The sequence below is a fragment of the Carex rostrata genome, chromosome 32 (genome assembly GCF_964058835.1).
Source record: "Carex rostrata chromosome 32, lpCarRost1.2, whole genome shotgun sequence".
Taxonomy (NCBI): domain Eukaryota; kingdom Viridiplantae; phylum Streptophyta; class Magnoliopsida; order Poales; family Cyperaceae; genus Carex; species Carex rostrata.
The window spans coordinates 4,725,077-4,737,163 of NC_135949.1; the positions used below are offsets into that span (position 1 = coordinate 4,725,077).

The window sequence follows — 12,087 nt, forward strand, 5'->3', positions numbered from 1 at the left end:
ATGAGGGACCTAAATGTGATCAAAGTACATAGTCCATATAGGTCGGGGATTAACTGGTACATGTAGGTACCAGCAATAAGAATGGTATTAACATATATCACCATAGTAATCAATAATAGGCATTTATTAGAAACATAGCCATATGATGTACAAGAACTTATAAAAGAAAAAGGGGAAAAATTAACTGTTTTGAGTTGTGAGATGTAAGATGAAGTCTAATAAATGGATCAGAACCTCTTAAGCACATGTTAATGTGTTAAGACTGTTAGCCTTCTTCCTTCAATCCAAAGAATAAAAAAAAGTATAAATATCTCCATCAAACTGTTGGGTTTCGGGGTAACCAAAACCCGTTTAGGCTTAAGTTGCGGAATGACCGTAGAACAAAAATTTCTACGGCCAACTTAAGCTCAGGATTAAACGGGGTATGTCAGGAAACTTTCCAATGCTGTCCACCTTCAGTATTCCTTTGGCATCAAAACCCAATTTAATCTTTTTTACATATCTACTCTATGATTGATTTCTAAAATTTTAATCTACTTACCAATTAAATAGATTAATATAGCATATTTATACCTTGTTTCCAAATCACAGTTGGAATGCAGACCGAGCGAGTAGAGCTACATCACGGGAATGATTCTCCTCGGAGCACCAAACGTATGGTGCCTCTATCGGTTATCCACCAGGACTAACCGGAGAGCGGTTTATTTCTTTTGCCAGAAATACTATAAATCGCGGTAGTCTGCAAAAATACTATTCACGGAGAAAAAGACGAAAATCCGTAAACACGAATTTTCGGTTACTCAGTTTCATCAATAAGAAAAACTGACATACTGCGAAATTCGGAAAAACACTATTCATCGATCCCGTAAATATACTTCACAACAACCCACAAGATTATACGTCAACTACGTATAACTTTCTTTTCTCAACCAAAACACTATTTCGGAGAGAAACCGAGAAAGAGAGAAAATACCGATCCGTTTCGACACGAAACGGTATGAGTGAATTGGTGAGTTTTTCTCTCTACCCCTCCACCCCTATTTATAGGGTTTAGGGTCAGTTGCCAAAAGACCAAAATGCCCTCCAAGTTCGGCCTATTTACAAGATATGTCATTGAATGGATAAGGATGATGACATGTGGATAAGATCGATGACGTGTCATCTAGATAGGATCGATGACACATCATGCAGATAAGGACGAATGTGAAAAAACCTGAATGCCCTCGGCCCGAATACAAATAATATTCGTATAATTATTCTCAACAATTATATTTCTTGCGGTTGTTGTTTCGGTAATTTATACAACGTGTCCTGCACATTTATAAATTAACTGGTTAAATTTATACAACGTGTCACACACGTTTATAAATTAACCAATGTTTTTGCTTATTATTTTTACATAACATTTATAATTTAATTATAACACGTATAATTAATTATAACCATCTTACTATTGATCATAATCAATTTATAATCAATCACAATAAGATTCTCCGATTAACTCCTATATGGTGTGACCCAATAGGATCTGTGTTATGTTGGTAAATAGAGTTAAAACTGTTTTAACTTCTATAATCATGAGCAGCATCTGGCAACACATCATGACCATCCAATTACATAGATAATGCTGTACAGTACAATATCACGATCCAGTAAACAATTTACTTGTGTCTGTTCTTTTGTCTCATAGCTATCAGATTAGTTTCAAGGTAGATGTGTGTCATCTTTGCTAACTGAATCTTTTCTTGATCTTGAGCAGATTATCAAATATAATTACTCTTGTAATTATACCGCTAGCAGATAATCTTACTCTATCAAGGGGCCCAGTGATGCTATAGCTCGTATAGAGATACGAGGGACAAATAGTATTCTTGGTAAACTATCACTTCCTCAGCTAAGCTATACATATGGAAATGCTACCGTTATGACTGCTTTTTACGGACAGCGTTAGATAACACTCACACATACATATTTCTTAGTGGGTATGATAAATACCTCATACTGTATAACTTGACACTGAATGAAAACATAAATGACACGAACACAATTCTATTTAATGTTTCATTCGGGGTTTGTCAAATACCATGTTCCTAGAACATGTATCTATGTGATTAAAATGACATCTCGTGTCAGTTGATTTGTAAAACTTAACCATCTTTTAATCCACATACTAACCTTATCGCGGTAATTAGTGTTCCTGCTAATTACCTTGGTCAGTGACTTTTTAAGAGTATATATCATTTACATTATGGAGTTTCACAATTTCAGTCATGAACTTGAAATGATCCATAAATTCAATAATATTCAAGGCAACAAAATGATATATAAATAAACATTTAATTCATGAACAAAACTTTATGATAATTTATCGTATTATTGACTTCTAGATTATTACAAACTAACACAAACTTCTATATATATATAAACCAAACAAAATTTGCCCCTTAATAAGAAATTCAAATCATTTCCTACTTTATTAAAATAAAAAATAGAAGGCAAATCCTATATTCTTTCTATCTCAGCATAATATAACAAAAAAAAAGTAAGAACAAAGATTAATAACAAAGAAAGAATTGAGGAAAGAAATAAATTTAATCACTTGTATTGAGGAATTGTGGAGTTTTTTCAGCTTCTTTCATTATTATTAGACTCTAACTGCATCAACGGTATATGAGGTGGCGTGAGTGCACAATCACCTCCATAAGTTGCCCCCATCTCAAGAGAATTTGGAAAAATGAGGGAGCTATCGCCATTAATTTGTTCACCAAATCTGACCTCATTGGGCTCAACTTTAGGTGAACATGAAAAACTCTGACTATTCTTCATAAATCCCACTGAGGCGCCGTCTCGGGGTAGCGGTACCAGTACCCCCCTCTGCTCCTCATCAGTTGTTATTGTATAAAACATTTTATCCCCTATGTCGTAGAAGTTTCCGGTTCTCACCTCTTGGGCTAGTGAGCAAGCCCAACAAAATTGCCACTGAATGTAGTCCGTCACTGACGATTGGCCACAACAGTAGGGATTTGCTGGCAGTTTAAATCTTTTTCTCATCTGAATCCTCCAAAATCCCCCATATAGCAATGAGAATATACATAACACAATTCCTGTTATCCCGACAATGTATCGTACTGTGACATCGTCTATTTTAAGCGCAGTTATGGTAAAAATTAGTAGTGGCCCGAGGAGTAATAGCGCGAATGATAATATGTGCACATACATGTTTCCCATGCCTAGCCTCTTCAAGTTCCAACCAAAGACGCAGAAGGTGCAAAGAGACGAGAGAACGAAGACGGTTAGGTCATCCCAACAATCAAAAAGCCCGCCAATCCACTCAGGGCTAGTCACAACTGTTCGATTGTAAACCGGCATGAGCTCAGTTTGATCAAGTTGCGGTACAGAGGAGTTATGGTATTCATGCTGAGACTGTCTTTCACCATGTTCATTGTCTTCTAATGCTAGTTCTCTCTGCCTACCAAGCGATCCGAAACGGGTAAACAACCTCGCTGTAATCAGGGCTGCTACCCCAATTGCGTATCCAAGATCAAGAGGCCAATCTGGTCGGTTGTGTCTATTATAAGCCCAAAAAAGCGCACAACAAAAGTACTGAGAGAAACATGTTAGATGGAGAAGAAGTACCACTAATAACATGTACACCCTTTCGTGTGGTTTTGGCAAATTGCCCTTCGAGTAGATACTCCTCACATCTTCTCTATCTTGTGACCGCCATCTTAGAATAAGTACCATATGGTGAAAAATTCTCGGGTGTTGAAACACACACATATAGGTAAATAGCGCGTTTAGTATTTGATTTATCACCTCGTTCCATTCTGATCTAGTTGAACTGCTTGGTATTGCACTATTGAGAGCTCCGAACGATATTAAACCCAACAATAATAGCCCGATTGCAACAGCTAACAACCATAGAAACAAGGCAATTTTGGATGGGTCCTTGATCCATTTCTTAAACCCAATTTCAACATCAGGCACTTCCCTCATTTCACTTCTTTGGTTGATTGATGAATGCGGCATTTGGTGAGTTATTATTACACTTCAATTGCACAAATGTTGCTCAATCATCTGAATTGACAGTAAGAACAGGTAAATGGTGTTACAATTTTAGCTAACAAAAAAAAAACTTTTGTAAGAAAAACAAGCAAAAATTAGCTAAAAAGCACTAGGCAAAATTGAATAGATATAATGAAGAACAATTAATTTCAATTATATGACCAAAATGCCATAGGAAGAGGACTAAAATGAAATCTAAACAACAATTATCAATGGTGAAATTGAAAAATCATTTGGTATTTATTATGTGACGTCTTTCACTTGCACACTGCGACTGATAATAGGGAAACATACTACATAATCTTTAATTTTTTTTTAAAAACGATAAAATTGGTACTTCAAAAATTTAAAATGAATTTTAATAGAAAATACAATAAAATGAGTAAATTTGTGAGTTTTTGAAATTTAGAATGATAAATATGATATTATGAATTTTAGAGGGCCGGGGGGCGGGGATATGTAATTTTGAATTTTTTTAGGGGTATACATGAAATTCCCCCTAAATTTTAAATATCGCAGGGCCACAGCCTGATGTTAGACGATCTTAATCATTTAATATCAAGCATGAGATCACTGGACATTCGTTCAAAATGAGATAACAGATAACATGGCAGTTTTGTGTACATTTTTTTTATTAAATCAAGGTCACATAAATATATTAGCTCAAACATCATATGGTAAACTACCCACTAGTATTTTTTTTGTGCATTCAATCATTGGAATAACTTTTAATTAGATGCAAAATTTTTAAGCATCATGAATTTATGATGGTGCAATATTTATTGGGGAGAAAGGCTGGTTCCTTTCCAAGCGTAGTGGAGTGGTGGGATTTTGAATTTAAATGATAAAAAGTAATTATTAGACACCTTTTTTTTTTTCAAAATACTACTAATTAATTTATGGTTGTTCCATACACCTATCCAAATAAGACGTCTACGATCAAACTGAGCAACTATCAATGCATCAACAATCTAGAATACGGTCTATATATACATACCACAAAGAATCTCTGAACACTGTCAATTTAGTTTAGGAAAAGCTTAACAAGATTCAAAGAATAAAAAAAAAGACAACGGGAACTATTGAACAAAAGTCTGTTCAGTTAAGTTACTAATTTCCAAATGGCCTAAAGCATTCCTTTTCTTCTGGGTACAGGTCTGTATATCTAATAACTAATTAAAGAGCTGGTTTTAATCCTCTGAATTCTATATATAAATGGCCTTAAGCTAGCATATATTCCTTTACCAGTAAACAAAGTAGATAATTTGTGATTGGGACCGGGGGAGAAAGGAGTTGACTTATATCATCGCTATATATATATATACATGCCATTGGGGAAATTAAACTAAAAAGCAGGAAATTAAAAAAAAATTAAACAAAAACTTACTAGAAAGGCACAATACTCGGCTCAACTTGAATTTATTGGCGAAGATGAGAGTGTTAAGAGGTGAGAAGGAGGCACACATGCAATTTTGCAATTAATTATGGTGGTTTCGTATTTAATTCTTTGGGCAGAACTAGTAACATTATATAGGGGATTGAAATTGTCTGAGGCCGTGCATGAAACACTGTCACCTTTGCTTGGGAAGTTGGGAACTGGAAAGTCCAGTCAAATAAACATGTCATAGTCTGTTTCAAAATGAGGTGTACGCGCCATGCATCCGGGAACTTTTATCATAGAAATGATTAAAACGCGGTAGAGAGAAAAGAAAAGAGTACAATTCCGAACTCATTTTTTTTCTTCTCCATTTATCTGAGATCCATGCATACAAGAGAGAAGCCAGTTTTTTTATAAGTAGAAAAATAAATAAATAAATATTAGGGTAGGATTTCGTGAAATTTGTGATAGAATATCACGTTCACTGGACGTTATAAACTATTACGTCCAGCTAATTAAACACTGCACTTGTTAATTAACTAAAAAAAAAATCTGGACGTGATAGAATATCACGTTCAGCCAAAACATGCCAACAATTCAAATTGTCCATTGCGTGTTTTTTTTCTTGAAAATTAAAAATGTAAACTAATGACCAAAGAAGAAATTTTTTGATGGACATACTGTCACGTCCAGTAAATTCTTTTTTTTTCTTTCTTAGTTAATTAGCAAATGAAAGAGTTTACAATTTATATTAGCTGGACGTGATAGTTTATAACGTCCAGTGGGCGTAATATTCCATCACATTTTTCTTATATTCCGTAATTTTATGAAATCCTACCTCTATTTTGATATTTATTTATCTTTTCTTCTATTAATAAAAAAAAATCGGAGAGAGAAGGGATGTGGGGCCCAATGTTCTCATTGGCTGATAGAGAAAGAGATAGAGGTGGGGCCCAGTTTGAGCATCTTTTTTTTTTCCTTTTTTGAGAAAAGTTTGAGCATTCTCCCCGGTCCATGAGAAAATAAATATGCTGTGATTCTAAGGCTCTGTTTAGCGTGTTACTTTTTATATGGAAAAAAAAATTTACTTAATTTTTTTTTTCCACATGAACAGTAATTTTCAGTTCCTATTCCTATTTCCAATAGGAACACCAAACAAGCCCTAAAAGAATTGCACTCTATGATTCCAAGTTCACTTTCATTTTTTTGAAATGCACGAATTTCAAAAACACTTATTTTTTATGCACAAATCTCCAAACATATGAATGAATGCATTTAGAATAACAGTCCAATAGTCCATTGTATGATTGTATCCGGTCCATGAAGGTGCAGAGAGAGAGAATATACTGGATATTGAAGAGGTGGGGCTTACATATGAAAATATTTCATATAAAATTGGTAAGTATTTAAGAGGTGCAGGGACCACACAGAATTTTAATAGAATAATAAAATACCAACCTCCTCAAATTGAGGTAGAGGTGTCAATGGGTACGGGATAGGATGAAAATATTTTCATATGCATAATTAATAAAAATTAACTTTTATTCATACTCTATTTTTATCCGTTAATAATTAATCTTATTTTATTATATCCTTATTTGTTAAAATTATTGAGTAACGAAACAGTAGCGGGTGATTAACGAATAAATCTAATTTAATAATTAATTTTTTTATATTTTACCATTAAAACATCAGAACTCATTCATTCCACACATATGCAATCATATTACTAATAAAAAAACAAATGTGCAATCAATTTCAACTAAATTGCCTTTTTATAAAGCAAGAGAATTTAAAAATACAAATATCTCTTTAGACAAATTCAATTATTTAATTAAATAGCAAAACATGCAAATAAAAGTAATATATTTAATATTTTTCTTATAACAAAAAACATACATTGAATAACAAAAGTACATCACTAATATTGCTTTGACTACATTATCATATGAAATACCATGCAAATAAATTTTATCGTCACTAATTATTGTTCAAACATTATCATATGATTTTATTTTATATAATTACTCTATAGAGTACATGTACGAAATAGTTTTTATCCGTACCCATACTTGTTAGCTAACGAAAGAAAATCCTTACCCATATCCATACCTGATAATCTAACGAAAAAAAATATTTTCATACCCGTCTTATCAAATACGGTACGAATAGGATAAACGGTTAAAGTTAAAGGTTTTTTGAATCCGACATATTTTTTTCCTATTCAAATTTTTGGAGAAACAATGTTCTTGATTTTTTTTTTTTTTATGAATCTAACAATTGAATACTCTTTCTCTTTCTCTTTCTCTTTCTCTCTATCATTTTTTTTTTAATAATTTCTATATATGAATAAAAAATTCTCCGCCATCCACCCATCCTCCATATCAGACTATAAAATCAACATTTGCCACCATGACCACAAAGCATAATTGGGTATATTCGTATAGATAATAAACTATATTCGATATTATTTTATATTTTATAAAAAAAATAGGGAAACAAAAGGAGAGTATTCACATAAAATACGGTTCCATGAGAACAGCAATATGCTGCAGACTTTTCTCAAAGCGAGTAATTTCAAGGAAGAGAGGTGATCGAATCATCAGCTGATATCATCTTCTAAGGTCAAACCTTGACCTGTTCTTTTTTTTATTTTTGAGCATCTCAGGAATAGAGGAACCAGGTGAGGTGATATCTGATATGAGATATCACTCGCTTTGAGAAAAGTCGATCTACGACTTCACGAATATATTGAATCGTTTTAGTTGTCAACGCAATCAACTGGAAAATATGGTGGTTTCTGGTAAAGCTGAGTGCTTATTGCTGTCCCATGGAACCATATGTTATGTGAATAGTCTCCTTTTGTTTCCCTATTCTTTATAAAATAATTATATATCAAACGTTGTATTGAGAAAATATAGTTTATTATCTATACGACTATATATACCCAATTATTCAACGATCAACATTGATTTGCGACCATGATCGATCATGAATTATAGTTTTAGAAGGCGAAATAGATAATTTATATTTTTAACGGAACATGACTGCTTACAAGACAGAGACAGGTAGAAATTTTAGATAAGTCTGTATTCTCTACAGTACCGTAGGAGGTCCAAAGAGCTGAGATTAATTTTCAGCCGAACGATTGGAATCGGTGCCTAGATTCATGTCATGGTTAAAGAATGGTTTAAATTTAGCAAGGTTATAAATAGCGATTATAGCGTTATAGCTTTTGAGGTCCGAAAAAGCTATAGTGCAGCTATAGCATAACCATAGCTAGCTATTTAGAATCATTATAAAAGAAAAACGGTTAATAGCGTTATAGCTTTTAAGGTCTGTATTCTCTGCATGACATGATTTCTAAAGGGCAGGTGCCCAATGTAGTAACTTACAACACTCTTATGGATGGTCTGTGCAAGAAAGGTGAAATTAAGAAGGCTGAGGAATTGCTTCATGAGATGATTTCCAAAGGGCTGGAGCCCATGCAATGTCGTGACTTACACCACTCTTATTGATGGGCTGCGTAGAAAAGGCAAAATTGAGAAGGCAAAAGATGTTTTGCATGACATGATTTCCAAAGGGCTGGTGCCTGATGAATTGACTTATAGCACTCTTATTGATGGGCTGTGCAAAGAAGGTGTAATTGAGAAGGCAAAAGAGTTGGCGCATGGCATGATTTCCAAAGGGCTGGAGGCCAATATCGTGACTTCAAACACTTGAATATTTGTCAGTGGGCTATGCAAGAAAGTGGGATTGATTGTCATGACGTTTCAAACTCTTATAGATTTAGCTCTTAAAGGGGTTGAACTTCATTGGTGTGACCTAGTGTTTTGCAAACGGGCCGGGACGGGCGGTCCGGGTTAAACACGGGCACGGGCACGGGCGACACGGATACATGGGTGAAACGGTCCGGGTATCATGGTTTTTTTTTTTTTCAAAAACCCTACCCTGTCCGTTTCAAACCCGTGCCTGTCTCGGGTTTGGGGGCAGGGCGGTCCGAGTAGGGGGGCAGGGCGGTCTGGGTAGGGGGGCGGTCCGGTCCGGTCCGGTCTAGGTTCACGGGTAGGCCGATTTTTTTTCCTGCTTTTTTTTTCTTTTTTCTTTTTTCTTTTTTCTTTTTTCTATTTTTTTCTGGTTTTTTTCTTTCTTTGTAAACCAATAAATTATAAATTCAAATTCATTTAAACTAAAATTCATTTGACATGGTTGCATATTTGAAATCAATAATTTTTGTTATAATAAAATATAAATCAAAATTACTAATTATTTTAAAACAATGTTGTTTAAATCAATTACTTAAATCAATTATTTTAAATGTAAATAAAAATTACTAATTATTTTAAAACAATGTTGCTTAAATCCAAGGTTCTAAATAGCGCGCGATAACAGTGCTATAGTGCCGCTATAGCAATTTTGGACTATAAAAGCTATGGCGCTATCAGCGCTATAGCGGTGCTATATGGTCATAGCGCCATTTTTTTAACAATGCCGCTGTGACGCGATAAACGCTATTTAAACCTTTGCTTAAATTAATTACTTTAAAATATCTTAACTCAATTACTTAAAAACAATAAAATATAAATAAAAAATTTCTTAAATCAATATACTTATGTTATTAAACGATAAACTTTTATTAACATTTATAGAACTACAATGTACTTTAATCAACATAACAAACTTATCATGGTATATTAGTGTTCCATGCTAATAACCAAGTTTGTGAATATTTTAGATATTTATGTTCGTCATCATATAGAGTTCTATGGTTCAAGACCAAAAGCATCTTCTTGAACACTTCTATAGATAAACATAAATTTTATGGAACAAAATGCATATAACATCCAATTCATAAACATAACATGTAAAAGTGATCAACATAAAATAACTTTTAGAATACATATCTAACACATCTTTCCTACTAAGATATGTGTATGTGTGATTGTTACCTAACGCTATCCGTAAAAAGTAGTTATAACGGTAGCTTTGCGGCATACATAGCTTTGCGGTATACATAGCTTATGCTGAGGAAGTGACGATCTACCAAAAGTACTATTGTCCCTCGTATTTATTATACGAGTTATCACTGGGTTCCTTGATAGAGTAAGATTATTTGCTAGTGGTATGATTACAAGAGTAATCATATTTGATAATCTGCTCAAGATCAAGAAAAGATTAAGTTTTCAAGGATGACACACACCTACCTTGAAACTGATCTGATAATTATGATACGAAAGAATTAACACAAGTAAAATAGTTTATTGGATCGTGATATTGTATAGTACAACATCATATGTGTAATTGGATGGTCATGATGTGTTTTGTCAGATGCCTCTCATGATTATAGAAGTTAAAATAGTTTTAATTTCTATTTACCAACAGAACACAGATCCTATCGAGTCACACCGTATAGAAGCTACTCGGAGAATCTTATTGATTAATTATAAATTGATTATGATTAATAATAAGATGGTTATAATTAATTATACGTAATATAACTAAATTATAAATGTCATGTAAAAATGACAAAGCAAAAACAAAAAGGTTAATTTATAAACGTACAAGGTACGTTGTATAAAAGTTACAGAAATAACAACCGTAAGAAATATAATTGTTCAGAATAATTATATGGATGTTAATTGAATTTGGGCCAAGAGCATTTTGGTCTTTTCACATGTCATCCTTATCCACATGACATGTCATTATCCTTATCCATACATGTCATCATCATTATCCACATGAGGGCATTTTGGTCTTTTCACGTTGGAACCTCCTTACTATTCATGGGGTATTTTGGTAATCAGGCAACCGACCCTATGGCCTAATAGTGTTTCTGGCAAAACAAATAAACTGCTCTCTAGTTAATCCTGGTGGATAACTGATAAAGGCATCAGACGTCTGGTGCTCCGAGGTGAGTCGGTTTATATTCCAATTGGAATTTGAAAATGAGGTATAAATGTTATATTAATTTATTTAATTGTTAAATAGATTTAATTTTTAGAAATCAATCATGGAGTAGATCTGTAAAGGATTAAAGGATCCGTGCAATGAAAGACTGGAGAGGGACACTCTCGGTGGTCTTTCCGGCATATCTCTTTAATCCTTAGCTTAAGTTAAAAGTAAAAAAATTTTGTTTTACGGTCTTTTTGCTAAAGGATTTCATGATGCGGCAATGCAATAAATTTAAAATTTTTAACCTTCTTACAAGCATCTACGGATCTACTTTATTATGCTAATTTTTATTCAAACAATTCATATGCACAAATAATTATCTACTCGTTCATTCGTCACAAATCTATCTACTAAAGGTGATTTAGATATACCTCTACCAAATGTCAATTTGGTAAATAGAGAGAAATTGAATTATCTTCTAGGTCTCTTGGATACCTTCGTTTGTCGAAACGGCCTCCTAGTGTTCACCTTGAACTAAACAAGGATTAGGAAGACCTTGCTAGAGATCTTAATCTAATCTAAGCTTAGAACCTAGTTAATAACCCTTCTTGTTCTTCTAATAATTTCTTATTAGAGAAACCAATATGAGATGAAGAGGTGTGGCGGCTAGGAGGGAGAGGAAGAGAAGGAAATATATTTTCAGAAAATTGCTTGTTTGCTTCCCTCATGAATACCTTCTCTACCTCTCCTTA

General features: G+C 33.6%; 2 protein-coding genes across 2 annotated transcripts in view; both read right to left on the bottom strand.

Annotated features, from left to right (window-relative positions):
* Window positions 1-12,087, bottom strand: part of LOC144548134 (uncharacterized) — an 84,875-nt gene that overhangs the window by 27,462 nt on the left and 45,326 nt on the right. The gene's annotated exons all lie outside the window — the stretch shown is intronic.
* Window positions 2,626-3,744, bottom strand: LOC144547834 (uncharacterized). The gene has a single exon (XM_078296516.1). The coding sequence runs from the start codon at window positions 3,742-3,744 to the stop codon at window positions 2,626-2,628; it is 1,119 nt and encodes a 372-aa protein (XP_078152642.1).